This window comes from Penicillium concentricum, assembly GCF_028827145.1.
Source record: "Penicillium concentricum strain IBT 3081 chromosome Unknown utg000002l_segment0_segment0, whole genome shotgun sequence".
In the NCBI taxonomy this organism is placed as follows: domain Eukaryota; kingdom Fungi; phylum Ascomycota; class Eurotiomycetes; order Eurotiales; family Aspergillaceae; genus Penicillium; species Penicillium concentricum.
Window position 1 is genome coordinate 4,464,858 of NW_026622755.1, and position 27,329 is coordinate 4,492,186.

A 27,329-nucleotide genomic window follows, 5' to 3' on the forward strand; every position below is an offset into this window, starting at 1 on the left:
TGGTATTACTAGCTTCAAATACGACTCAGCTAGCCCTTGATAAGTTCTTAGGCGGCCATTTCGCAAGTAAGTATATTTTTCACGCTATAGCTTTTAGCTCTGTCGAAAATCGAACCGTAGCTCGAAGAGTTGTTTTGTGGGGAATTTGGGTCTTTAGCACATTGTGCCCCGACAGCTTGGGTCAAAATAATTACCAACAGGCTTTGCCTCGATGAAATTGCTCTAGAGATAACCTGGTCTATGCACTGATTCTATATCTCGTGATGGATATCGAACTACTGAGACTTGAGCACTAAATATTGCCTACTGTCCTGGGCGTAGGTAGCATCATTGGACGTGAAGTCTCTAACACTACCATTGTGCATACGCCCCCTCGTGAGGCAATAGGCAATGTTTAGTGACTATAGTTGAGGTGGACAAATATCGTTCCGTGGAACGATCTACGAAAGACATAGCAATGGAAGAAAAACCATCATTACATCCATTATCAAAATCGATATCTGACCACGCTCTAAGCACTCTGCGCCCTTTTTGCTGAAACACTGACCGTGTGGCCTAACGAGTTCAAAGAGAGCTCGGGATTCGAATTGCCTCCGACCAGAATTTGAAAACCTGCCATTCGCCAGGAAAACAGTATAACAACACATGCAAGAACCAATCATGAATATTCAAGTAAACCGGTGTGCGTGACCACAGCAGAGGTGGAAGGAAGATGCAGGGCATAAGAACAGAGATATGCTGTATGAAATAAGACAACAGGGCATCTAAGTCAACTTCTGCTTGATGAAGAATGACCGCAGGTGCGAAAGCTGCCATGCGCATGCGGCGGACAAAACTGCGAGCTGAATAAGAGTCCAGCGCACGACACGCGAGTTGGTGGTCTCGGACTGGTCACGGAATTCAGATTCACGTTCCTGGAAAGACAAAACAACATTAGTATGGTCGCTTCAATCATCCGCAGAGACTCTAGACATAGATTGGATATGGGGTAATCCTTACCCGCTGGTACACCTGCTCACGACGGATATCGTGCAACCGGCTGTTCAGATCCTTGACCCGCTGCACAATATCCTTCATCTTGTCCTTGTCCTCGGTCTCAATCTTGCTAGTCTCACCAATGGCAATGTCAACGGTGAGCTTGACGGCGCCCAGGGAGTTAGACATCCAGCCGGATGTGGCATCCGTCTCAGGTGTGAAGCAGATTCTGTGCTGGCCGGCGTCCGCGGCGGAGAAGTGGAAACGACCAGAATGGCTGTCACGCTTGGAAACAACGCGGTGGTCATTGTCGAAGGTCTCCTCGACGGTGATGTGCACCTTCATGTTATGGTCAATCGCGTAGGTGCCACTCTGGGGGTTGATGATTTCTGTCTCGTAGCGGCCTATTTATGGGTTAACAATCATATATTAGCTTAAAATTCCTTCGTAAAGGCTCTAGAGATTGGTGCTTACCGGCCACAAGGGTATCCTTAGGCAGGTCCTCAAAGAAGCACTTTGTTTGCCGGCCCTCCATGTAGAAATACAGGGCATTAGTTGGAATGAGGAGAGAAAAGAAGGAGAGTAGAGTCAACGCTGACGCCAGCCATGACGAGGATGCCCTAGAGAAAACCATGATGAGGAAATGAGCAATTGGATAGTCGCACGGCCAAGTCCTCTCCGTGAAGGTGTCAACATCAGGGACCATGGGTCCTCACCGCCTGCCGTCTCCGGAATGTCTCCCTTTCCACCGGGAAGCCTCTGTCGATATGATCTTCAATTTTGACATTCACTAGTCTCTATTTCATCAAACAAAAGCCGCTTTTATCTTTCCGTGGTCGCTTATAAAATCTTTAATCACCAAATACTGAATAAATCATTTCTTGGCGTCGTATCTAGGCAAATCACCACTCCGCTCGAACCGCCAATATGGCCGCGGCCGATGTTCGCGACATGCTGGATTTGCCCGCGGAAGGGCAGCCCAGACCGCACAAGAAGCAGAAAGTGGTCGAAAAGCGACCAGGTAGGTGTTATGCACTCTATTAGGAATGAGATGGATTACTGACAGCCTCCTGTTGCAGAGGGTATTACCCGTGAATTGTACGCGCTACTGGGCGAAAGGGCGCCACCAATCGCGATTAATGAGAACAAATACAAGGGTCGTCCGAAATGGATGAACAAACTGCGGGTTCGACCATGGTAAGTTGAAGATGCGGCTCTTCGAAGGTCCCGAATGCACGCTGACACTGGATCCCATCTAGGAGCATGGCACCGTTCACGAACAATGCCCGTTCTGACGGTCTGGTTTTGAATCACTGGCAGAGAAAACACGAATCGGCGCGACCACCTGTACCCGCACCTGCACCCGCGCCCGCGCCCGAAGAGTCACAAATGGAAGTGGATCAGCCTAAGGAAGAAGGGAAAGAGGACGTACCGAAACTGCCAGAGCAGGAATATGCCTTCGCCAAGTACAACGTCAAACCGCGTTTGCCCCAGCGATACACAGACGACGAGTACAATCGACATCTTAAAAGTGATGACTGGTCGCGCGAGGAAACGGACTATCTGGTGGACCTCGTCACTGATTACGACATTCGCTGGGTGCTCATCGCAGATCGTTATGACTACCAACCGCGAATGGACACACAGCCGGATTCGAATGCTCTTGTGCCCGCAAAGCACCATCGGACAATGGAGCAGATGAAGGCCCGATACTATTTTATTGCTGCAACAATGCTCTCACTAGAGCACCCACCCTCAGAGATGTCAGAGGCCGAGTTCGAACTACATGAAAAGATGCTTAAGTTTGACCCCGACCGAGAGCGCGACCGTAAGGAACTAGCCGCTCTTCAGCTCAATCGCACAGCCGACGAGGTCCGCGAGGAGGCAATGCTACTCGAAGAATTGAAACGCATCACAAGCAACGAGCAGAACTTCATCACCGAACGCCGAGAACTCTACTCTCGCCTCGAGGTTCCTATCAGCGTCGGCAACACCACAATGTATCAGTCCAGTGCGGGTCTTTCCCAGCTCCTGCAGACTCTACTACAAGCCGACAAGAGCAAGAAACGCCGCTCCATCCTCGGCGACGGTGCCATCCCAAGTCCCGCTGGTCAGACCCCAAGCACTGCGGGCGGCCTAGGCCGAGCCGAGACCCCCGTCACACAGGCCGCAAACAAAAAGGGATCTATCACATCAAAGGAAACCGGTCAAATGGTACGCACGCTCACCACGGCGGAGGAAGCCAAGTACGGTGTCCAGCACCACGAGCGTGTCTCAGCAGGTGTGCAATTTCGCAGCGACCGTGCCCAGCGTCTCACGCAGGCCAAGTCCAACGTGCAAACCCAGAAACTGGCCAATGCTCTATCCGAGCTCGAGATCCCGGTACGCTTGTTCATGCCTACCGAACGCGTATGCAAGGATTTCGAGAAACTCATTCAGTCTGTCAATATGCTTCTCGACGCCCGCAAGGTGTCTGAAAAGGTTGAAAGTGAGATCCGTGTACTCGAAGCCGCGAAGGTGGAGCGCGAGCGCAAATCACGAGAAGCTGCAGGTATCTCGGGGCCAAGTGCTGACCCCGGCCATCCTCATGTGAAAAAGGAGACTGAAGATGGCGATACCGGCCTTCTAGGCCATTCCACCTCACAAAACACACACGGTAATGGTGGCGCGCACCAGTCTCGTACTCAAGAAGGGGATAGTAATCACAAGCGGTCTGCTAGTGTGCTCAGTGGCGCAAGCGACAAGAGCAACAAGCGGCAGAGACGATAGATGGTTTGCTCGTCTACTGGCAAAAACACTACACCCTTATTGTCTGGATGTGAGAAGTGTAAGATGTATTAGGGATCAATTACCCATATTTCTGTACGAATAATGACACCCGATTGGGAAGCATACTCATAATTAAACCAACTCCATCCCCGCGAGTAACAATAACAGCAAAATTGGCTCCAAAGTCCTCGATAACAGTATTTTTATGCTCATCCAACCAATACACCCTCGTCAATCTGCCTCTGCCTCCACCACCAGACTTGTTCGGCTCGCCCACCGGCTTCCATAAAAAGCCCCGGGCATTCCAATGCACTCCTGATAAGCATTCGCAAGATCCTCTGCCACATCGCTTCTAGTTGAGTTTGCTCGTCCCAGGTCATTTGACGGACGCTCTTGGTACTGTACTGGCGATTCCTGAGATGGTTCCCTTGGATGGAGGTTCGAACGTCTCTTGCTTTCCTTGTTTCTGGAAAACCTTAGTATCCAACGTCCACTGCGAGACCGGGAAGGTTCTCCGTTTAACCTGTCCGCACTCTTGTCATTCGACGGATCGAAATACACGGATGGCCGGCCGTTCGTCTGATCCATCGAGAAGCGGCGCTCGCCAAGTGATGAAGCATCTGGAGTAAAGACACTTCGCCCATGGGTTGAATCGTGGTACTTGTCTGACTGTGGCGGTTTGCGTGTGGACCGGCTGGCTTTTGCCCATCGACTTAAGAACGTTTCGTCGACGTCTTCGATATAAAAACTCTTTGCAGAACTCGGCGTTTTTGCAGAAGTTGGCGACTCGATGTGTTGTGCGCGGGTTGAGCTTTCACGGCGGGCTTCACCTGCACTCATTCCTTCACCAGCCAAATCCACTGCCAGCGGTGCGTGACTATTACCTCGAACTGAATGGCTTTTCATTTTGGCCCACATCGTTGGTGTCAAAACGGGTTCCTGCTTGGCATTGGTAGGACTTTTGTTCATAGGAGGCCATCGGCTGTCAGATCTCTTGCAATCACGGTCAGGAGTAGATGGCTGGGCTGATGATGCCAGATCGGCCCGATGCTCGGTCGATAATTTCAGCCCCTGTCCATTAAAGCCTCCAGACCTGGGTTCCGAATTGTCTCTGTACCAATTCCCGTTCGAAGGTGGACTGCTTTTCCCTCCAACTGTTGGCGAGTGATCCTCAGCATTGTCCACCAAGTTATACCCATAGCCCATTCGTCGGCCCCCGGTCATCCAGCCGGGGCTGACTTTGCGATGTGGACCGCCACCGTTGGCGCCATTGGAAATGCCATAAAGCTGGGGTGATTCCCAGTTTGCCGCATCAAGTTGCTCAACAAACTTGCTCTTCACAACCTCGGCAGCTTGTTCCAGTCCATTTTGGACCGAGCCAGTCCCAGCTACCATTTGTGCATGAATATTGGGTAAGCTGTCTATTGCATTTGCAGCATGGACTCTCAGCGATTGGACGGCAGATGCCCCCCGCGAAGGGTTACTGCTTGGGCGCGAATAGAAAGAGGATGCATCTCGTTGATGATGCATAGCTTCCTTATGGGGCTCGGAGCCCACGAATGTTGATGTTCCAGATCTTTCGTGGGGTTGAAAGTTCTCATGCGATGCCATTTGTGGCCCATACCTATTCGCACGGGGCAGTTCTGACATGGATGGATTAGCTGATGGCGGTTCGGACACCATGCTTGTCCCAGCGAGTCTGTGCGAAAGATCTAGATCACCAAGGTGCGGGACTCGGGCCTCAGAGTGTGTCCCTGGAGAACTTGTTGGGTGTCGTGTTTTGGCAACCATGATTCCCCGATCTTCCCTGGCCAGCGAGGCCGAAGATGCGGCACGATAATCATTGGGATTTGATCCCATGTATTGAGCCCAGTTAGCCACAAGGTTTTGAAGGTTCTCACCGCTGCTGCTGCCTACAAAGCCTTCTCGAGATCGGAGACGATCCTCATTTGCTGGAGCCAGTCCTTCTTGACTGGCAGGAAGACTTGGAAGAGATTTCGTGGACATGTTTTTCTCGCCCGACCGCTCGTTTTTGAATGAAGGCACGGACTGGCTACCTGTGCCTTCAGCTGCAAAGGTATGGTGAGCTGAACGCCCCCTCTGACTTCCTGGTGGCGTAGGTATATAATGCATCCCAAAGGGAGTCCCCGGGGTATCGGATTGATTATGTGTTTTAGCCCCCAACCACATCTCCAAATCATTTCGCTCACGACTACGCTCTATTAGATCATGCAACCCCATTCTGCGAAACGCCGGGCTTCTGGGTGACGCTCTCATACGGTCGGCATGCTGAGGACTCCCAATGCACTGGGCATCGCTGTCGTACCCTCGTGCGCTCATCAGACTGCTTCCCATGTCCCCAATCATTGATAATCCTGTAGTTGGTTTCAACGCATTTGGCTTTAGCTTAATAGAGAAGGGGAAGATGGGGCGGTGTTCGGCGGAATGTCTGGATTCTCTTGAGAATCGATGGCGAAGCCGACGTGAAAGACTTGCAGATCTCCGTCTCGGATGTCGAACAGGAGTTGCAGTTGATCCTGGTGAAGGGTCTACGGTATCTCAAGTTAGCCAGGGGAAAATCTTGGAATCGAGAATTGGGCTGAGGCTTGCCTTGGCCTTGCTCCCTGGGACCATCCACATTCTCCATTTGACCATCTTGATATGAATGTGCGAAGTTGTTCGGGGAGTCAGCTCGATGCCTCCTTCGGAGACGAGGGCATATAAGGAAAAACATTTGGACATGGGATGTTTACAAGATGAACTTCTACGTGTTTGTAAATATCTTCTTAAGGGCATTTTGGGGAAGGGACTATCAGCAGATGTTTTGCCTTCCATTTCAAGAATACCACGAGGTCACTCTTGCTGTTTATTGATTAGTTGGATCCATGGATCAGTTTAACCTAAACATTTTGGCTTCGAGCTTACCTCGTAACTTTAAACAGATAGAGACAGAAAAGCAGTAACTAACATAAATATCCAGGCCTTGAATACTAGGTAAAACCAGCCATGACAAATGCATGTAGGCACTCAGACACCTCTTAGCCACTCAGCTCTTTGATAGCTGCGCTATGATCTAAAAGTGTGAAAGTGCATGTGGGTAACATGAGAAATAAGACATCTACCCATATTGAAGAATTGGCCCCCAATGTGTGTGGATTTAGAATACAATAGAGTTTTCATGATCTTCATCTATGCCCCAGTGGATTTCATATATGTGAATATCATTGCCCGATACATATTAGCGTCAAGAGTGGGCCAGGCACGGGCCATACCCACCCGATTTTATACATAGGCCAATGACAAGACTGCAGTGAAAGCCTTGCGCTACAGAGTAAACGACAAGAGTGTCAATGTGTCTATTGTCATAGATGGCCAGTCAATCAGCAATTTTGGTCAAATATGAGAGTATAAACAATCAAATACGCGATAATATGGTATTTGTCTTGTCTTTCCAGTATTTGAATTAGTCGCAGCCAATATAGTATAGCGACTACATTTCAGTTCTAAATACAACCGGTCACTGCTTCAATGTTACAACGAAGTCAAGCCGACAAGTTCGAGCTGTTGGCCAAATGCTGTGAAGTTCCACAGTACAGCATATGCCGCAGTGTAGCAGTGTAGTAGGGTTGTAAGCGAAATGACCAAACAGATCATGACCGACAGACCGATTCTCCGAGAGAAACACTCTCACTGTCCAACAAACTAATAGATCATTTTTCAATAATGCTAGATAGTGTTTCTTGCAGGAAATCAGTAAGCTAGGCACACCCGGGCCCTCCCAGAGCTTGAGTCAATTAAGCATCTATCCATGTATAATACAATAGATTCTCTCTAATAAAAACTTGCTTTGCATCATTATAAAGGCTACTATTCCTACACACTATGTAGAAGTGGATGTCTTACATAGGTGCCGCATATAACCTTTGATGAACTGTATGGCTAGGTAACTAGTCGGGATTGATAATGGAAGATTCCTACTAACTTCTTAACCAAGTTTGCTCTCCTAATCTGTCTCATATAGTGCAGCGGCCTATATGGAAGCTATCAATACTCGTCAAGATTTCTCCGCAGATACGTATCCTCAAAGGTTTCTTCAAAACACCCTCGCATTCACAGATCCACCATGATACTTCATAGATTGATTGGGGTGTAAGAAGAGTCCTCCAATTGGGACTTGATATACAACTCCACGGCGGTTTGAGCATCACAAAACAGAGCAATTGCCTGTATTTGAGATTAGTCAGTCTCGGCTGCGCAAGAAACACAAGCTTGAAGTGTATTCTTACCTGCGCTGTCTTGAACTGCACTTTTCCGCCCTCACTCGCAGCAAAATGAACCCTGTATTCACTTTCAGAATCGATACATGAAGGATAGCTGACAGGCTCTGCGATCTTAGCGGTTTTCCCAAACAAGGACATACTCTCCACCTCCTGTTGGGACCTCTCTATAGCTGCCAAATTCTTGAGAACTTTTGGTGTTATCGTCAGCGCGTCGATTCCGGCGAGCATAATCAGCTCATCGAGGTTCAATGTTACACAGGATTTCAGCCGCGTGGGCATAGAATTCTGGTGATAGAACTGTTGTGCTTGCACACATATACCAAGAATGGGATTGTTGTCTTTGTATCTGCCAAAGGATCAGAAATACTTCCATATTCGGCGATATCTCTACTCACCCCTTGTAAGTTTCGGTTTTCAGCTCATGCACAAATGGTGAAATTGATATACAACCGGCTTCGCCTGCAAGGACTGCCTGCTCTATCGAGAAGAGAGACGTAGCCAAAGACTTTATTCTACTTCGCTTGAGCTGACGCGCAGCTTGCATTCCTTCCCATGTGGCCGGAACTTTGGTAACCGGGCGAGACGTGTCAAAGTTGGGGTCAATGATTTGGCAGATGAGATGGAATCCTGTATAACGTATACCAACATCTCTCTTTTCGACGTAGAACATGAAGTGTATTATCTTACGCTGAGCATTTGCAACTATTGCTTCAGTGTTGTAGGAGTAGCTCGGATTGACCATAACATGGACATCTCCATGAACAGTTTGGATCATTTCGAGGGCGAGTTCGATACCCTAGACCGGTCAACTTTAGATACTCGCATCACTAAATGCTTTGAGCACCTACCACCACCTCCACAGCAAGCTCCTCAAGGGTGATTGTGGCAAACTGTGGGTGGATCGTGGTCGCCAAAGCTAGTGATCTCTTTAACAGAGCGCTTCTGTTGGGCTTGACAATCTCCGCTTGGATCTCAAACTGTTTTCGTAATTAGCCAACACCAACAAAAAGCTATCAGATACTATATCCTTATACCTGATTTCCCCTTGCATCTTGAAATGGTCCGATCTCTTTGGAAGCTAGCACGAAACTTTCATTAGTCTTCTGTCTATCGCAAGTCACAAGATTCTCAACCTTCAGCATCGTATGTGTCAATATCTACCTGTGTTCGTAAGCGAAGGTATTCCAATAGGTTTACAGTCGCCATGTTGTATGTCGTATTGAATGGTAAGTATAACAAACTTGCGTGTGAAATATATTACTACTGCTGACTTCTTCACTGATTAGGAAAAAGAAAAGAACTGATTTATAGTCCAGTTGACGACCCGACCCCGTACTTAAATAGTTTCAACGCAAGAATCAGTTGATGTCCATTAGGATCTTTGTTTCACCAGTGGCAAAGTTGAATTGACCTTCTACCTGCAGCTATTGGAGTCAGCCAAACATATTCTGTCGCACTGTCTCTGCGTATGCGATTTAACATGCAGCGTCGGATTTATTGGAAACTAGACCATGAATATCGCAAGGAATTTCTACAAAACTCACGCATAGTGTGTGTGGAGTGTGCGGCCTTTTGACAGTTTGCTATTATCTATTTTCCGCCAGTGTATGTATCTTAGATAGAGCAGGCAATTGTGACAGGAGGGCCTCGGAACTCCAGGATCATGTACTGTAGTACTAACATCACAAGTTTTCTTGCTGGTCTTGACCAGACAATAGGCTGTAAGATAAAGCTTGTATATACTCAATGCAGGAGGCTTGCACATTGTAATAGATAGCTGCATGAGGGGTGGAGTAGTGCGTTTCAAAATCAATGAGATTGAGAATGAGGCTAGCATATCAGTCCCGAAGCTCAAAATATACACACTCGCAGATTTTAGCTCCCTTGATTGTCCTGACAGTCTCGAGGTTGAAACTCTTAAAAATGCACCTGATGATGAAGTATGCATAAAGGTGACTATGATAACTTCCAGTGGAAGTCAACAAGAAATATGCCGTCTCCGACCGCCAAATCCTGTCTGAGGTGGGAAGTCCACGTGACACCCTTCTACCCTAGGTAAGTCGATAAAAATAGCAAGTGGATCAATTACAAGTCGGATCTTGCCGACTCGGCAGCAGATCGTTTTGATGACCAGTGGAGCTATACTCCACTTAGGAATCCTTTACTCCGCTGGAATGACTGCTTATCTTGGGCAATACGCTTGTAGTCTCATCACATTTAAAAAGAACTTGACTCTTCCGAGAGGCGGATATCCGAAACTTCTTTACTGCATGTACCCGAAGAAGACGCACCCTAGGCGCTACTAGATCCAGACTAATGTACGCGAGGCTTATTCTTCGGCTGGTATCAAGGATCTTGGGAACATGATATCATGTCTACTAGCATTATTATCCACAATAAATGACCTTTGATTATACAGTTATACTTGCAGTTCCCTAGGTAGTCAAATTAGAGATATCTTTCCAAGGCATTGAAAATGAGCAGAATACGAGGCGGTCAGGTACCTGAAGACCGCTTCGCTGCTTCCAATATGGGTTGGGGGTAGCACGTGGTACATCTGTTTCCCCACGCTCGTCTGGCTTCCTTTTGATTCCTTCATAAACAACGCGTCGAGGTGCACAGAACCCATCACGTTTCGGTCCACTAGGTTAGTTATTACTCTCATCTTTATGCATAGCGATCAATATGGCTGACCAGAATGCAGCTAAGATGCGAATTCACCTTGTCCTAGCAGGGATCTTCCTGCTGCTGGCTACTGCCATAGCCAGTGTTCCCACAATCGAGATCAAAGCAAGTAGTTCTACGCCGTTCGGGGAATTCAAACTAACATGTGAATTCCCAGGGATCCAAGTTCTTTTACGCAAACAATGGATCGCAGTTGTGAGTTCATAGACTACTGTAAACCGTTTCAAGTGCTAATCCTGCGACCAGTTACATCCGTGGCATTGCTTATCAGGGTATGTATCCTAGAGTATACAGCTCTTCTCATGACCCTTTACTGACCACTATCTAGAGGACTACAATGCTGGAGGAGCCGAAGGTACCGGTCAATCAAATGGTATTCATTACACCGATCCTCTGGCGGATGGCTCGCACTGCGATCGTGATATCCCCTATCTCCAGCAAATTCGCACCAACGTCATTCGGACCTACGCTGTCGACCCGACCAAAGGTCACGATACTTGTATGAAGAAATTGGCCGATGCAGGAATTTATGTTATTGCCGATCTCTCATCTCCTCAGTTGTCAATTGTCTCCAACTCTCCGTCTTGGACTGTTGAACTGTACGGCCGTTATACTGCTGTGGTTGATGCCTTCCACCAGTATGATAACGTGATTGGGTTCTTTGCTGGCAACGAGGTTGTGGACAAAGTGAACCAGACAATGGGCTCAGCATTTGTCAAAGCAGCAGTTCGCGACATGAAAGCCTACGTCAAAGCTAAGGGATACAGGAAGTCCTTGGGGTTTGGTTACGCAACTACCGATCAACCAGATTTTCGTAACGAGCTGACAGACTATCTCGGCTGTGGAGATCAGTCTACTTCCATTGATTTCTTCGGTTACAATATCTACGAGTGGTGTGGAGACAACACGTTCCAGGGCTCCGGTTACAAAAACCTCACCGAGCAGTACAAGGATTATCCTATCCCGATCTTCTTCTCTGAATACGGATGCAACACGGTCAGGCCTCGCAAGTTTGGCGATGTCTCTGCAATTTTCGGACCGGATATGGAAAATGTCTGGAGCGGTGGCATTGTCTACATGTACTTCCAAAGTACCAACAACTACGGGCTCGTTTCTGTCGACGGGGACTCAGTCAGTACTCAGCAAGACTTCGGCTATTACTCGAAGGCGATTCAAACTGCCACTCCCAGTGGTGTCAACAGCGGCAGCTACACCCCCACAAACTCTCCACGCGCTTGTCCCACCGTCGATGAAAAGTGGTTGGCAAAGTCCAGTCCCCTACCACCTTCTCCGAACAAAGAACTGTGTTCCTGTATGGTGGACGGTCTGTCGTGTGTAGCCAGTCAATCTCTGCATACCGACCAATATGGCGATCTGTTTGGTACAGTCTGCGGAAGCGACAAGAGTGCCTGCGATGGAATTTCCCAAAACGCAACCACGGGGCAGTACGGTGCCTATGGTATCTGCGCCAACAAGGATAAACTCTCTTATGTCTTTGATCGCTACTACCAGGGCCAAAAGAAGGACCATTCGGCGTGCGATTTCAAAGGGGCAGCGTCCATCCAGTCTGCCAGGAATCCATCTGGAAGTTGCAAGTCACTTCTCAACCAGGCTGGCATAGCTGGCACGGGCCAAGTCCCGGCGATAACAGCGTCCCCATCTAAGGGAGAATGTGCGTGTCAGAAGGGACCACTTGGTGACGAATACCCCACATGGATTTCATGGTTAGTCTTGATTGTGGTCTTCTTGGCTAGCCTGTACTTGAGCAACTACTTTCCCCAGTATTACCTACGTCATTATCCACGTCACCAGCAGCAATAAACCACCCGTGTGGGATGAGCATTCTTACTGGGAAGAGAAATCGGGTTTTCTTCCGGGGGAATGTTATGGTGGTGAATTAGCAGATGGAATTCATCTTAACTAGCATCCATTAGTCGCAGGTAGATTAGCTTTTTGAATACTACAATGTCTGCCCCAATTGCTTCATCGCCGCAAGAAAAGGTATGATCTCGGGAAGTAGGTCCTCGTCTCTAGTAGTCGCTCTTAGCTAGTATCATATGTTAGACCATCATATGGATGCTCGATTGTTTGCTAGACACCGGGGTATAAATACCCTCTTTTCCTATAGATTGAATACCAGGGGTTTCTTTCTTCTTCCACTATCCCTAGCCACAACCTCATATCCCTCGGAAAATCAAAACCGTCCTACGGAGAATCTCGTGGCGGTGGACGCCCTCTGGGTCGGTATACTTATCGACTACAGACAGTACCCAGAGTCCCGCTCGCTTGCAACTCCCATGATTGAAACCAGATTGATATTCTAATCTTTCCAGATACCTTATGTAGGCGTAGAAGTAGTGACAGTAACAGTTTTCCGAGCATAGAGCGAAAGGTAGATATTGCCGCGATATTCAACGTATTCTTTGGGCACTCTGTATTGGTATTTAAGTCCGTTGGATAAATGTTGAATCTCCATCCATATTTATCATGAAGTTTCGAATTTAGTCCTCAACGAAGAATGTGTCCAATCTCGTCATAACATCTACTGGTCTCCATCTGTATTTCCAAATACATAGACATGTATCTTTTTAGGGGGAATTCTTTTTCAGATATATTGCAAGTCCTCATTTTGAGGAACTCTCTAGATAGACTCATTACCTGTCGGTTGAAACCCGTTAAATTGCCGAGCGAGATATAGATATGCTTAGTCAGCAGTCCCGCGCCCCACGTGGGGCGTTAGACCGGGGACAATTTTTTTTACAAAAAATTACAGATCTCACTCACTCCCACATCCCATCGCATTCTCCTCTTTAAACCCTTTCTCTCGTTTCAGACGTCAAGTCAAATACCGCAAAAATGGGCAACGTAAGGAATCCTGCAGCCATACAAATGACAAACTATTCTGAGTTCTTTGTTTTGGCCCAACGTTCAGTGAACTAACAATATTCAATAGGGAGCCAAGGCCAACATGAAGCGCGAGCGCAACGCGAAGGACACCAAGTCCGCCAAGTCGCAGACCAAGAGTGTAAGTCAACGTCGTCTTCAACGACCATATTGTCCCTCCAGTCGCTGACCCACATTCTTATCTAGAACGAGAAAGCCATGAGCATCCAGTGCCAGATCTGCAGACAGACTTTCCTCCAGACCACCAAGGCCCCTGCGTACGTGCTTCCACACCGCCATCCCTTGCGAATCGCTTCGTTCCTGTCGATGTATATGGGGTTATTTGCTAACTTACGCGACTATAGTCTCCTCGAGCACGCCTCCAACAAGCACAGCAAGGGTCTTGCTGAGTGCTTCCCCGGTGTCAGCGCATAGACAACCACTCCGGCGGAACCGAAACCAATTTTCTTTACGATATCACGGGTTAGCATGGCTTTAGGAGTTTTGAAAGCGAAAATATCTAGGAACTGGACTTGGGAGAGCGGACACTCTACGTAGGTACTTACGTAGGTGTAGGGGAGGAGATCTTCATGGGGTGTACATGCATGCAGTGGTGGTGTGAAGGCCCCTTATGATTAGAGACACAGTCGACCATACATATGATCTTTCTCTCCCTCTATGCTCATTGATTTTGCCCTACAGTAGGGGGTGAAACCTCTCCCGATCAAGATCTACACTTGCGATTGGATATGGGCTATGGTCGTAGGCCTGCGGGGCGAAGACAAGCTGTACTATTTGGTATACTATAACAGATTATGCTAGAAATCAATCACATATATATAGAGTTTAGTGCTGGACCCGTCGCAAAAGTGGGATCCAAGAGGAAGACAAAGAATGGACAAATAACGACCCTATCTATATCAATCGATCTCACTAATGGGGAAACGATGCCTCCAATTAGTACTCCTGCACATTCTGCATACCTATATACCATCATCTTCCTGCTCAAGCTCACTCTCCGTGATATATGCATCCCACGCCTCACAAGTAGAATTCAAAGTATCATAATCAATCAGTTGCCGCGCCTCCGCATACCTCTCCAGGAACTGAATAGCGAACCCCTCCTCAGTGTGCCATCCAATATGGCAATGCATTAGCCAAGCTCCGGGATTATCAGTCTTGAACGCAACAACAAGGTACCCAGAGCCCGGGAGCATGGCCACATCCCGGCGGGGCGGGTTCGTCAAGCTCGTGATATCGGAGGAGCTGTACGTTCCCGTTCCCTGCGCGAGAATGAAGAAGTCATGGCCGTGTAAGTGAATAGGATGCGGGACAGCCAGGGTGGTTTCGATGACAACGTAGGACCACTCGTCTGCAGTCGGAAGGACGACTACGCCGCTTTCGTTGGTGAATGTTGTGTCGTTATTCCAGATTTGCATTAGTGTCGGGTTGTCCCAGTATACTTGCATCGATGTTCCGTTCATCTTCCAGCGGAAGAGATTCTCGGAATTCGTGCCTAGTGTGACTGGCTCGCTGGAGTTGTAGTATGGTTCCGATGCGCTCTGGACAAGGTACGGGACGAGATCAGAGAGGTCCATGTCATCACAACTGTCGGTGTACGAGTATGCGGTTGTGGTGGGCGTGGATGGGGTGCTACCATAATAAACAATTCCTTTGATGTTGTCTGTGCTATCGTTGTCGGAACAGGCGGATTGTGGGATTGCGCGCATCCAGAAACTGTCGCTTCCTGTGGATTGATCTGCGTTTACCACAATGTCATACCGCTGGCCTGGATGAGAATAATGGTTAGTAAGGTTATATATAGCTGGTAGATCAATGTTCTCTTACCCATCCCGATGCTCAAGACAGTCGTGTTGAATGGCTCGATGGGCACCAAGTCCATAGCCATCACCGTCAGGGTATGATTGTCAATTGAGAACTTGAAGTGGGTGTCTACCGCAGCATTCACAAGACGGAAGCGATAAGAAGTGTCTGCAGTGAATGATGTGTTGAACCGATAGCCCGTTTGGCTCGTTGAATTGTCATCCCCGTACACATTGGTGCCGTTGATGAGGCCATTGTCCAATGTGGGCGGACCATCGGCTTGGGCAGTGGCATAGAGTTCGTCGACAGTTTGGTGACTCCAATCATTGAGGAACAAAACTCCTTTGTCCACATCATAGTTCTCGGTGGCAGGCCCGTTGATCACGATTCCACCGAAGACACCTTCATAGGCCTGCAACCCAATGTGAGAATGGTACCATGATGTGCCGTATTGTGTGGCTTTCCACTTATAGGTTGTTGTATATCCTGGAGCTGTAGGACATTGGGTGATGGATACAACACCATCGTTCGGATTGGTATAGTTCTGGCGGATCCCGTGAAAATGGATGCTAGACCCGTTCTTTGAGGTCAGGCTGTTGGTGACATGAACGATAACATCATCACCCCAGTCGGCCTCGAGAGTAGGACCTGGGATTGATCCATTGATAGCCATTGCTGCACGAGAGTAGCCATCGGGTGCAACTGTGACATCCTCGATGTTGAGGTAATACTCTCTGGTAATGCCCGTGGTTGGGACGGCATCGTAGTAGTTGGTGCTCACGTCCAAGTTGCACCAGCTCTGTCTATCAGTAGCAGTATTTCCGGAGCAAGCATCCCGTTTCAGCCTGGGGTGTTTGTTGTGATGGATTGAGGTTGCCGATGTTACTCCAACGATGGCCAAAAGAGCGATCCAAATCTTCATGGTCGGTCACGAATGCAAGCGATTTGAACTTTGGTGGGCAATCACGGAGTAAATGCGCGAAAGAATGGAATTAGAAATGAAAAGTAGAATAATAACGAACGTAACGTTGTTGGAAAGGAATGTCAGATGATTTGTAGATAAGTATTATTGTTACAAACCAGCTTTTATCAGCATATATTATCATCCGGTGCTCTGCCATTCTGATATCCTCGAAGGAAAGTCGGAATATGTCTCGAGTATGAACAAGATCAGCAAGCTAGTGGGATAGATGACGTCTGATTGGACAGACTCAACATATAAGGGTGCGTAAGCTCAGATCTAGAGGTGCCGATCCGTGCCGACCCAGAGTTGCCTACTTGCGAGGCTAGCTTTAAGCTAACTTGCACCGCAAGAGGGTCGCCAGGAATAGAGATCTTATAGACTTATGGACCTAGAGGTGGGTCTGCGCGATTGGAGATCAGGCCCTAATGCAGGCCCCGTCACGAACTGCGCGGCATGAAGATCTAAGACAGAGCAAAGATATAGGAAATTCTTCAAAGGCCGTCCTAATAGCTCAATTGAAAGAAACGGCCATGGAAGTCATAGACTATAACCGTACTTTGGGAGCCCTCACCCAGATGGGAATTAACGGACTACCTCCAACACGACCGAAATGTTATTGCACCATGAAACTGCGACATAAACTGTAATGCGGTGCTAACCAAAGTCCCCGCGCGTTTTTCCAAGCTAACTGACGTCCTTCAGGTACCAACCAGGAACACCGCGGCACCGACGTCAGCCAACGCGCGGCCGGACTCGTCCACAAACCCACTTTTAACAACGATCTAGAGACTATGTTTTGCGATGAGAGGTAAAATTTCCTATATGGCGATTGGATACTACATTTTGACTAAGCGGAGCTCTGCCGCCGAGGCCGTAACATGCAAAAGGATTATGTATTTAGAGAACGACAGCAAAATAGTCAGGTTCTTGTAAAATTTCGTGCAAAATCAAACATTTTTCTCATTATATGCTATCCATCATGTTCCGTTTCTCAGTCTTCTGCCTGGTGCTGTGTCTAGGAGCGTCCGCGTACGCTGCTAGAATCGTCTCGCGGAGCGATCCCAGTGCGGGTGAGCAGTTCGGACTTTATGCATATGGAGAGTCAGTTGGTGGTCTCTCTTTGTTCTACGGGGATGGTAAGCTTTTATATTTAGAGACCACTATCTAGAACCATGCTGATTACGTCCTAGGCAAGGCTCTAATTGGCGACCCAGCCAACTCAACTGCTTCGAATACCTCAGGTATATACTGTGAGTCAAACCGCTCATCGTTAAGCCATGATTATATGTTGATATGAGAGATACCAGTCAAACGTGCATCTGAATCATCGGATAGCACTTGGATTGCCAACCCGAATGGAACCGCCAATGCGAACGCCAGCTGGTCCGATGAGATGCTTTACATCCCCAGTTCGTCATCTTCGGACCATGAAATGGGCTTCACGTCTACGAATATGTCAGAACGGACTACTACGGGCTTTATATTCTATGGAAATTGGATGATGGTAGAATCGGATTCTGGCGACATCTCTTCCAGCTTCTACGTTCAAGAGAACTCGCAGGGTGAAGGGGTTTACTCCTTGCTGTGGAATGTGTCTGATGACACAATTGCTATTCCAGTGTCTTTGCGTTCCGTGAAACCTTCTAATGCTTGAGATATTAGTCGAAAGGAGAACGGGGGATATCTGTTGTTAAATAGACGCCTCTTTTCCAAAGAGCAGCTGTGGGTCAATAATGTTGCCAGTACAGTACATGATGAAATGGATCGCATCAACTGCGACTTTCTTTGTGAATCAGCCAACAATTCAAATTATCATTATCATTGAGATTGGCATTGCTGCGGCGTAGATTCCCATCGGCACAAGACGTGCGTAGCGTGAGTCTATAGAACTTATTGCGTTGACTAGGACAACGCCGGTGATGTTAGATTAAGGGGGGGCTTGTATCTGGAAATTCACGTGCTCAAGTGATTGATGACAGGTCTCTATCCCGGGACGCGATGCTAGAAGATCTACAACAGCCCGCTCGACCACTTTCGAGCGACTCAGATATACGTTCGAAAATCTACGAGCAGTACCTCTACCATGGGGGCGGTCGGTATGAGAATCAACTACTAGATATGCTACCCCGCTCAGAGTGCTCGGTCTTCACGCATGCAGATATTGCGCCGCGCAATATCATGGTGGATGAGCAGAACAATGTCACCGGTGTTCTCGACTGGGAATCAGCGGGGTGGTATCCCGAGTACTGGGAGTACGCGCAGATTATGCGCCCGGCGTTTTGGGGCAACTGGTCCATTTGGATGGATAAGACGGCGCCGCAGCGGTGGGATCCTGAGGAAATTAATGCTGCCAGAAAATTCCTGTTTTGAGTCCAGAAAGGGATACCTTTCAGAAGGAATCAGTTCTATTTGCTCGAACCCAGTGAGGACTTGTGGTTTCAGGCTCGGGTTGAATGGCATTATTCCTCGCAACATGGAATCGACAATATATTGCACAACAGTGCAGTCAGTTCTTCATTGTGTATGTGGCACGTCTGGTCTCGAAGGATTCCTAGCGTGCGGGGCCTCCTTCGCTTCAGACTACTCCTACAATATATTTGCCTAATATGAAACGTGGCGTCGAAGAATTGCTTCAAGGCTGACATGAGAACAACCTCACATTTCTCACATTCTCATGAAATTATCAATAATCTTTCTGATGGTTTTGCTATCCACACGATCACAGGCGACAGACTCGGATACTAATTTGATGGACTTGGGACCTACATCCCACTTAATACAAGGTCGATGTTTGATGGAGAAAGGAATAACGAATTGAATTCCAAAATATTAATATTCCAATTTGCAAAACGGGTACTAAACTGCAGAGAATCGACAAATAACTCCTTTGATCCGAGGTATATAAGTAACATCCATATGTATACCCATGTGGTCCTTCGTATCAACCAATCAAGCATCAAGATTGCAATGTGATCTGCGGATTAATTAACTCTTCACTTGCCCAGGCATGAAACCCGATAATTGGCCGAACTCAGGAAATTGAACACGTAGATCTTGTTTATCTACGGTATTTCAGTCAGAAGTATGTTTAGCACCTCGGGTTCGGTCCCGTGTTGACCACGGCAGACTACCTAGACTCCAAACACATATAGGAGGCGAGGAAACCGTCTTACTTCTTCAAGACTCCCCAAGCACTACATCCTTATCAGAATGAGGTACTTTCTGCAACTCCTGGGGCTCGCTTCCGCTCTTGGCGTTGGGAGTGCGTTGAATCCAGCTGTCTCGGCCAGCACTTCCATCGCTACCTCGCTGGGGTCGTTGAATTTAACAGCCGGTGCTGCTTGTGCTTGCAACAAGCTTTCTACCTCTTACCCAAAGCAATACATTTCTCCCAGCTCACCAAACTACAATGAGCAGGCAACAAACTACTGGGATGTTCGAGCTGACTTGAGTCCAGCTTGCATCTTTATGCCCAAGACAGCCGACCAAGTTGCTGCTGCTGTTATGATTTTTGTTCAATGTGATTCTCAATTTGCTGTCCGTGGCGGTGGACATATGAATGCAAGCAATACCCTGCTACGTTTAGACAAGTGGATCTAATACCGACTGTATAGATCCCGGGTTCAAATAACATTGATGGCGGCGTCCTTTTGGCGTTCAATGAAATGACCAGGTACAAAGTCAACAAGGAAACAATCGAGGTGCAACCGGGAATGACCTGGTATGATGTGTATTCAGCGCTTGACCCGTATGGGCGGACGGCCATCGGTGGTCGTCTGAAGACTATTGGAGTACCAGGTCTCACTCTCATCGGCGGAGTATCATATTATATCAACAAATACGGCTTCGCTATGGATAACGTCGCTAGTTACGATATCGTACTTGGAAATGGCACTCTGACAACTGCGAGTGCTACTGCAAACCCGGACCTGTTCTGGGCATTGAAGGGAGGTGCTAGCAACTATGGAATCGTGACGAAATTCACTTTGAGGACATATTCTATGCCGCGAATCAGCACCACTATCCAAATCTTTAATGAGACCTCCACGTCTGCTTTTAGTCAGGCGATCTGCGACTGGGCAGTGGGTAATAGCGATAGCCCTGTCGCTGCTGGCTCCGTGATCACGATGACTTACAATACGACTACCAAGCAGATGTCTTCCAGTCTCCTCGGTGTCCAAGCTGGAACGAGTAATCCGCCCTCTGAGTTCAGGAACTTTACCGCCATTCCTGGAGTTTCCAAGACTCATAACGTTACGACCGGGAAGCAATGGGCATCTAATCTGGACACCCCTAAGCAGATGTTCCGGTGAGTCGTTCCGAATATGTGACAAATTTGAAGACCTGTGCGTCTGATAAAAGCCACATTTATTGACAGAGTCATGTTTTCACACCACTCGATGACACCCGACGCTGATGTCTTTACAACCATGATCGAGACATGGAAAAATGCTGTCAAAGATATTGCCGATGTCAAAGGTCTCAACCCAACCTTCGTGGCAAACATATCCCCAGCGAGCGCCGCGAGAGTTGCAAAGACCAACGGTATTGGTAATGTGTGGGGTCTTGAAGATGAAGCTTTGATATGTAGGACATCCCATATGCTTTTCTTTCCAAGACTGTATCTTGAACAGATAATGCTAAACATTATTTCATAGGGTGGCAACTCAGCACCAGTTGGGAACTGCCTCAGGATGACCTCCGAGTGCAAACTTGGGCTCGTCATTTGACTGAACACCTTCACGAACTGAACAAACAGAATGGCCTCGCGAGGGAATTTGTCTACATGGGTGACGCAGGTGAGTGGCAGGAGCCTTTCGCCGGATTCCCGCCCGCCAATGTCCAGCGAATGAAAGAAATCAGAGCAGCCTATGATCCCAAGGGAGCATTTTCGAGGCTCAACTGGGGTGGATTCAAGCTTGGCTACTGATGAGGTTTTAAGAGCTGTTCCCTGTCAGGGAGCTTCTTCCCAGTCACAAAGCCTATCACGCACATATGGCCATAGGATCAATGAAGTCTCTCATATAAGTGGATAATAATACGATTCACTCATTGAAAAAGATAGATCACCCGGATGAACGAGACTTTTTGTCGCAACGGTTTAGGACGAATATACTTAGATACTGACATGAAAGAAAGTCCCCAACTATAGACCAAGTTATCTAGCGGTAAAACCACCATCAACTCTAATATCCGCACCATTGATCATACCGCTAGAATCCTATTGCAAAAGTCAGAACAAGAGACGCAGCCCACCAATCCGAAGAAACATACCTGACAAAGAAAAAGCACGGAATCAGCAACCTCCTCCGGAAGTGCAAACTTGCCCGTCGGTATACTCGCCAAGAAGGCCTTGCGAATATTCGCCTCCCCCCAAGCCTTCCTCCCAAGCTCCGTCCATGCCACAGTCGGAGACACAGTGTTAGCCGTGATACCCCGGCCAGCCCACTCAGATGCCATACTGCGCGTCAGACCCAATAGTCCAGCTTTCGAAGCACAATACGCGCCATGTCGATGCAGCGCGGCATGTGCAGCCTGAGATGAAATGCTGACGATTCTTCCCGGTGGTGGGGGACTCGGCGATGATTCGGCCGCCTTGGATGCGGCGAAATAGAGTCGAGCAAACGCTTGAGAGCAGAGCATTGGGCCGTAGATGTTAGTGGTGAGATGTTTCAGTGTTTCTTCGGGAGGTGTTATCTCCATGTCGCTGAGAGATACATATCCGGCTGTGTTGATCAGGATACTGGGGAAGACGCTTTCAGCTGCAGAGGAGGCTGGGTCAATCAATTGTTTCTCTAGAGAGTCGAAAGCCGCCTGCACGGAGTCTGGTGAGGTGATGTCGCATTCATAGGTGTGGATGTCATCTAGATTGCCGCTCGCGCCGTACCCGGATTCGAGAAGCTCGTCGCGACGTGCAGCTTCGAATGGTGCGTAAAGAATGGCGATACGGGCACCTTGTTGTCTCAGCTTTTGGCCTATGCTGGATCCAAGGCCGCCTGTAGAGAAGAGAAGTTAGGTTTGTATCCGGATCTATATCTCATGTCCTTACCGAGGCCACCAGGCATGATGGCTAATCTGCGTGCGAATGCCATAATGTACAGATTTGAATAATTGGCAGAGTGTCTACGAGGATATTGTTCAAAAGGAAGCAAACGGTGTGAACATCGAAGGAATATTCTCCGTTGAGGGGAAGCCGAACGCTTTTAGCAATGATCATCCCAGTATCCACCCCCACATTTTATGTAGAAGAGTTGAGGAAGCCCTAGAGGGTAGAGAATGCTACTACAGTACTTTGATAGTAAATAAACAAGGGATCTCATTGAATTATCCGACAAGTTTACTATTTCCAAACCAGCGAACTCAATTCATATCCTAATCAAAAATATATTGCATCCTTATCCCCTTTTCTCGGCATCTATTACCCCGAATCCCATTTACCTGTCTTTCTTCTCTCCGGCATGAATGTCAACATCATCCAACACAGCCTGATTCTCTTTCGCCGCCGCAACTCGAATCCTCTTTAGTTTCCTGGTATCAACATCCACTCGCCAAGTAAAAGCCCAAGTAATCAGGTTCATAATAATAGCCATACCAACAAATCCCATCGCAATCCCAAAGGAGGTCGTATATCGTGGCGCAAACCGGGAATTGAATAGCTGAGATCCCACAGCACCTCCGATCTGCCCATAACTGTTCGCAAATGCGATTGCAAAGGCAGATCCAGTTGCGCCCTCGGTGGTCTGGACTCGCCAGGGCCACATCATTGTATACCTGGTTTGTCTTAGCATGTGGCATCGAAATAATATAAAAGGTTCCCTCCAGAGTGTACTCACCATGCGGTTGAGAAACCTCCTGCTACAATCGTCGCGGCATATACACCACCGTTGTTTGGGAAGGCATACAGCACGCCATAGCATGCCAGAATGACAATCATGAATCCAAGCGGGATGGCCGGTTGAGGGATACGCCCGGTATCTGCGAAGATACCGAATGCGACTGTCAATATCACTGCGAAGACCGCAGATGGAATGTTAAGTAACTGGGCTTCGCCCATAGACCTTTGGGCTTTGTCAGAACATTTACTGTACCCTTCAACTTGGAATAACTCACGTAAACCCAAGATTGGAAATGACGGTTGGTTGGTAGAAATTGAGTCCCGTTGTGCCGATAGTGAAGAATGCCCAACAGGAGAGAAAAAGCCAGATTCGCTTATCCTTCAAGGTCGTGATTAGTTCGCGCAGATTGAAGTTAGCCTCCGCCGCTCGAGGGGAGTTGCTAGGTAGTCGGGCTTGAGTGAAAGCCTTTTCTTTTTCGGATAACCAGGATGCAGTTGAAGGAACTGTGGAATTGTTAGTTACTCTTGGCACTAGAAGTCAAGATTGACTTACAATCAGGCAGGAAGAAATACGTAAAGATTCCCAGTAAGACTGTGAAAATTCCTTCCGTCAAAATAAGCCTAAGAAGCATCATTAGCATATAATTTCTCCTTGGGAGGAAATCGAAATACCATTTCCATCCGGATAGACCACCAGCAACGACACCATTGAAAGCAAATGCAAGGACACCACTGATCACAGTACTGAAGTTCCCGAGTATAGTCACAAGAACTATCCTTGGAGCAATCTCATCTGGTCTATACCAATAGCATAACTGTAAGAGCATCCCTGGCCACAGGCCAGCCTCAAATAGACCGAGGAAGAACCGGACGACATATAGACCCTGCCTGTTTGTCACGGCTGCATGACAGCAGAGCACGATACCCCAAGATACCTGTAAATATCAGTCACGAACTAGTTAGAGGTAGAATGGTTCAATGTACCATAATCCGAGCTTGCCAAATCGAAGGTCTCACACCCTTCAACAAAAGGTTGGACGGGGCTTCTGCGAGAATGTAAGGGACCTCCATGGCATTAGTACAACTTGGAAATCACATTTTTGACCCGAGTTCTCTCACATAATACATAGTTGTGACCAGATTATACTGATCTGAAGTCATTTTCAATTCAGTTAAGATGTTACGGGATGTGCCTTGATCCATAATGCGGGCGTATGAGACCTAAAATATCGTGGTTAGTGATCTTCCACTAGCTTTATGGAAAATCTCACATTGGTAAAATCCACGCTTTTCACCATATACATCACAGCTAACAGTGGAATCAGATGCCAATCAATGCGTTGCAAAAGCTTCTTTTCCTCTGGGCTACTGAGTGTTGCACGTGCCCGCATCAGGGTGGCATCGTAGCCGGGGATGAGCTCTTTATCAAAGGACTCTGGAGTGTGGTTCCCATTGCGGTTGACATAGTGTACGTTTCCTTTCGCCGGTATCGGTGTTTTGACTGGGGAGATATCGATAGTCCCAACTTGACCCTTCTCTGCTATTTCAGAAGACATAGTGATCACCGACCTGTGTCTTTTGTACGGCTCATGGAAGAGAGGTACCGCTAGAGCAATAAATAGCAATGATATAGAAAGGATATCCTGGCCATTAAATGGGCTTTGATATTTGTTCTACTCCGCATTCTCAGAAAGTACCAAAAGTTGGTTATATCCTGTGTGAATTGCGCAAGATGAGCAAGGACTTATCGGCATGGCGTGCATGCAAGGGCTTACCAAGTGTCTTGTACTGTGCTGTGGAATACATTGGCGGAGAAAATCACTTATAAAAGCTCCGACTACCGTGCGCTGAGGCACCCCTCAATCTGGAAAGCAGGATATCGCCTTTACTACATGAGTCCATCATACCTAGGTACATAGTCGAACAATCTGTCAAGCTTATCTCCCACGAACCAACGCCCAGAGTAGTTCACTAATATCTACCAGTGCATTATCATCAATTAATCTTGACTTTTGTCAATTCATGAAATGAGTGTTGTAGATATGTTTTTATATAGCCCTGGTTAAATCCAACTAGATAATGCTTCGAGGTCGACAGAGCACGCAATAATTAGGCCATGCTCGGCAAATTCATGGCTTAGAAGTAATACAGTGAATTTGCCGAGCAAGGATACTGCATATCGCTACATGCAATAAGAAAATACATGTAACGAAATGAAGTAGGTAGATACTCCTACGAGTATACGCCATTGCGGGGAGATAATCCCTAATCGGCCCCATTTCACTTCATCTCTACCCGTCTACCAATAACATATCTCTTCAGTCCCTAACCTTTGTTACACTTCAATAATCTGAGAAATATGAAGATAAACTACTTTTATGCCGTCGCATCTCTAGCAAGACTGGCACTGGCGTTGAACTACCAACAACCCTTGCGTGGAAATGTAATCCACGAGAACCATGAGAACGTGAAATCTCCAAGCGTGGATTTGGACAGAATTATCGATGAATCTCCCCTTTTATCATTCCACAGAGAAATTGTGCAAATTCCATCAATCAGTGAACACGAGCGAAGCGTTGGGAACCTCCTCTTGGACTTCATCCGCTCGCACAACTTAACCGTCGAGAAACAAATCGTCACATCGGGGAGTGACACTGAGCAAGAAAGATTCAATGTCTATGCATACACTGGGGAAAACAGATTTCCCGATGTTCTTCTAACCAGTCACATCGATACTGTGCCACCATTCATTCCTTACTCGCTTCATCCACCAGCCTCGGGTAACACAGAGAATCTGACATTCAATCGGTCAGACCTGATTATCGCGGGCCGCGGCACAGTGGATGCCAAAGCCAGTGTCGCGGCTATACTATTTGCTGCACTGGAAACACTGGATGTCAACCCCGACGCCTCAATCGGGTTGTTATTTGACGTCGGCGAGGAAAAAAGTGGCGTTGGAATGAAACATTTTTCAAACTCCGACCTCAACCTAGCGCCACCTACATTCCACACAGTCATATTCGGAGAGCCAACAGAGCTTAAGCTTGTCGCCGGGCATAAAGGTACACTTGGATTCAAGATTATCGCTGAAGGCAAAGCAGCGCATTCGGGATACCCATGGCTCGGGAAAAGCGCGATCTCTTCGCTTCTTCCCGTTTTATACCACCTCGATACCCTGCAAGATGTCCCGCCAGAGAAAGGTGGACTTCTCCGTAGTAAGAAGTTTGGTCAATCGACATTGAATATTGGAGTCGTGCGCGCTGGCTTAGCTGCCAACGTTGTTCCTACGTATGCCGAGGCAACGATTTCCGTGCGTCTCGCGGCTGGAAGTCCAGATGACACGAGAGATATTGTGAGGAAAGCGGTTGAAGATGTGACTGGTGGTGATGGAAGCGTCTATCTTGACTTTGGGGACACAGAGAACGGCGCTCCACCACAACATCTTGATTTTGACGTCGACGGTTTTGACGTGATTACTGTGAACTACGGGACTGATATTCCTAGCTTGAAGATCAGTACTCAAGAAGGTCCAAAAGTGAAGCGGTATCTCTACGGGCCGGGTAGTATTCATGTTGCCCATGGCGGTGACGAGGCAATCACCGTCGGAGAGCTTGAAGAGGCAGTGCGAGGATACAAAAGGCTGATCTCAGCCGCGCTGGGTGCCCACTAGACGCAAGCCTTCTTTTGGCTTGAGAATAGACCAATGCTACAACGATAATACTCTACGTTTTCGATCATATCTACGAGCCTACAAGCGGTTTGCTGACCTGGCCCAAAGGCATCGGACCACATCGGACCATCAGTCCAGGAAGTCCAGTAGACAGTAGGACGACCATAGACTGGAGTGCAACACCCGGACCTCCTGTGACTGAGGCTCCTGTGGTGGAGTTCAATCCCTGCTCGTGCTTTGGAGCGACATAGAAGTGAGTGATGAAAGGAACGGTTCATCACAAACACCACTTCACGTATGCCTCGGGGGCAGTAGGACATTAGCCCAGCTCAACATAGGAATGATCTGGGGCCGAGCCTGTCAGTAGCAAACCGCCGATCTATACCCCAAAAGGGGCAGTTAGCAGCATCTGCCTTGAGATCAGATCTTCAAGGCATGACACCA

The 27,329-nt window shown here is 47.8% G+C and overlaps 14 protein-coding genes across 14 annotated transcripts; 8 read left to right on the forward strand and 6 right to left on the reverse strand.

The window, feature by feature from the left end:
* Positions 1 to 764: 764 nt before the first annotated feature.
* N7517_005331 (p24 family protein) lies at positions 765 to 1,681 on the reverse strand (the record flags this gene model as incomplete). Its single annotated transcript, XM_056723061.1, has 3 exons — positions 765 to 914; positions 1,000 to 1,379; positions 1,450 to 1,681. 3 exons carry the CDS (start codon positions 1,679 to 1,681, stop codon positions 765 to 767), a joined length of 762 nt encoding a protein of 253 aa, XP_056579311.1.
* Positions 1,682 to 1,902: 221 nt separating this feature from the next.
* On the forward strand, positions 1,903 to 3,744 carry N7517_005332 (SANT/Myb-like DNA-binding domain-containing protein; the record flags this gene model as incomplete). Its single annotated transcript, XM_056723062.1, has 3 exons — positions 1,903 to 1,996; positions 2,055 to 2,172; positions 2,235 to 3,744. The coding sequence occupies 3 exons, from the start codon at positions 1,903 to 1,905 to the stop codon at positions 3,742 to 3,744; spliced, it is 1,722 nt and encodes a 573-aa protein (XP_056579312.1).
* A 231-nt stretch (positions 3,745 to 3,975) lies between these two features.
* On the reverse strand, positions 3,976 to 6,111 carry N7517_005333 (uncharacterized protein; the record flags this gene model as incomplete). The annotated part of the gene is made up of 1 exon (XM_056723063.1): positions 3,976 to 6,111. One exon carries the CDS (start codon positions 6,109 to 6,111, stop codon positions 3,976 to 3,978), a length of 2,136 nt encoding a protein of 711 aa, XP_056579313.1.
* A 1,764-nt stretch (positions 6,112 to 7,875) lies between these two features.
* N7517_005334 (Aldolase-type TIM barrel) lies at positions 7,876 to 9,166 on the reverse strand (the record flags this gene model as incomplete). Its single annotated transcript, XM_056723064.1, has 5 exons — positions 7,876 to 7,968; positions 8,031 to 8,370; positions 8,420 to 8,820; positions 8,873 to 9,001; positions 9,059 to 9,166. The coding sequence occupies 5 exons, from the start codon at positions 9,164 to 9,166 to the stop codon at positions 7,876 to 7,878; spliced, it is 1,071 nt and encodes a 356-aa protein (XP_056579314.1).
* Positions 9,167 to 9,947: 781 nt separating this feature from the next.
* N7517_005335 (glycoside hydrolase family 72 protein) lies at positions 9,948 to 12,530 on the forward strand (the record flags this gene model as incomplete). The annotated part of the gene is made up of 3 exons (XM_056723065.1): positions 9,948 to 9,964; positions 10,956 to 10,981; positions 11,038 to 12,530. 3 exons carry the CDS (start codon positions 9,948 to 9,950, stop codon positions 12,528 to 12,530), a joined length of 1,536 nt encoding a protein of 511 aa, XP_056579315.1.
* A 1,035-nt stretch (positions 12,531 to 13,565) lies between these two features.
* On the forward strand, positions 13,566 to 14,027 carry N7517_005336 (uncharacterized protein; the record flags this gene model as incomplete). The annotated part of the gene is made up of 4 exons (XM_056723066.1): positions 13,566 to 13,574; positions 13,663 to 13,734; positions 13,800 to 13,870; positions 13,958 to 14,027. 4 exons carry the CDS (start codon positions 13,566 to 13,568, stop codon positions 14,025 to 14,027), a joined length of 222 nt encoding a protein of 73 aa, XP_056579316.1.
* A 548-nt stretch (positions 14,028 to 14,575) lies between these two features.
* On the reverse strand, positions 14,576 to 16,338 carry N7517_005337 (Multicopper oxidase type 3; the record flags this gene model as incomplete). Its single annotated transcript, XM_056723067.1, has 2 exons — positions 14,576 to 15,381; positions 15,441 to 16,338. The coding sequence occupies 2 exons, from the start codon at positions 16,336 to 16,338 to the stop codon at positions 14,576 to 14,578; spliced, it is 1,704 nt and encodes a 567-aa protein (XP_056579317.1).
* Positions 16,339 to 16,805: 467 nt separating this feature from the next.
* Positions 16,806 to 17,192, forward strand: N7517_005338 (uncharacterized protein; the record flags this gene model as incomplete). Its single annotated transcript, XM_056723068.1, has 2 exons — positions 16,806 to 16,992; positions 17,083 to 17,192. The coding sequence occupies 2 exons, from the start codon at positions 16,806 to 16,808 to the stop codon at positions 17,190 to 17,192; spliced, it is 297 nt and encodes a 98-aa protein (XP_056579318.1).
* Positions 17,193 to 17,359: 167 nt separating this feature from the next.
* Positions 17,360 to 18,034, forward strand: N7517_005339 (uncharacterized protein; the record flags this gene model as incomplete). Its single annotated transcript, XM_056723069.1, has 3 exons — positions 17,360 to 17,516; positions 17,571 to 17,621; positions 17,688 to 18,034. 3 exons carry the CDS (start codon positions 17,360 to 17,362, stop codon positions 18,032 to 18,034), a joined length of 555 nt encoding a protein of 184 aa, XP_056579319.1.
* Positions 18,035 to 18,378: 344 nt separating this feature from the next.
* On the forward strand, positions 18,379 to 18,750 carry N7517_005340 (uncharacterized protein; the record flags this gene model as incomplete). Its single annotated transcript, XM_056723070.1, has 1 exon — positions 18,379 to 18,750. The coding sequence occupies one exon, from the start codon at positions 18,379 to 18,381 to the stop codon at positions 18,748 to 18,750; it is 372 nt and encodes a 123-aa protein (XP_056579320.1).
* An 840-nt stretch (positions 18,751 to 19,590) lies between these two features.
* On the forward strand, positions 19,591 to 21,310 carry N7517_005341 (FAD-binding oxidoreductase; the record flags this gene model as incomplete). Its single annotated transcript, XM_056723071.1, has 4 exons — positions 19,591 to 19,917; positions 19,995 to 20,689; positions 20,759 to 20,967; positions 21,039 to 21,310. 4 exons carry the CDS (start codon positions 19,591 to 19,593, stop codon positions 21,308 to 21,310), a joined length of 1,503 nt encoding a protein of 500 aa, XP_056579321.1.
* Positions 21,311 to 21,538: 228 nt separating this feature from the next.
* N7517_005342 (putative short-chain dehydrogenase/reductase) lies at positions 21,539 to 22,472 on the reverse strand (the record flags this gene model as incomplete). Its single annotated transcript, XM_056723072.1, has 3 exons — positions 21,539 to 21,601; positions 21,655 to 22,376; positions 22,430 to 22,472. 3 exons carry the CDS (start codon positions 22,470 to 22,472, stop codon positions 21,539 to 21,541), a joined length of 828 nt encoding a protein of 275 aa, XP_056579322.1.
* A 342-nt stretch (positions 22,473 to 22,814) lies between these two features.
* Positions 22,815 to 24,286, reverse strand: N7517_005343 (uncharacterized protein; the record flags this gene model as incomplete). Its single annotated transcript, XM_056723073.1, has 7 exons — positions 22,815 to 23,151; positions 23,214 to 23,438; positions 23,491 to 23,719; positions 23,769 to 23,836; positions 23,888 to 23,959; positions 24,020 to 24,150; positions 24,200 to 24,286. The coding sequence occupies 7 exons, from the start codon at positions 24,284 to 24,286 to the stop codon at positions 22,815 to 22,817; spliced, it is 1,149 nt and encodes a 382-aa protein (XP_056579323.1).
* Positions 24,287 to 25,574: 1,288 nt separating this feature from the next.
* Positions 25,575 to 26,885, forward strand: N7517_005344 (M20 family metallopeptidase; the record flags this gene model as incomplete). The annotated part of the gene is made up of 1 exon (XM_056723074.1): positions 25,575 to 26,885. One exon carries the CDS (start codon positions 25,575 to 25,577, stop codon positions 26,883 to 26,885), a length of 1,311 nt encoding a protein of 436 aa, XP_056579324.1.
* Between the last annotated feature and the right edge of the window lie 444 nt (positions 26,886 to 27,329).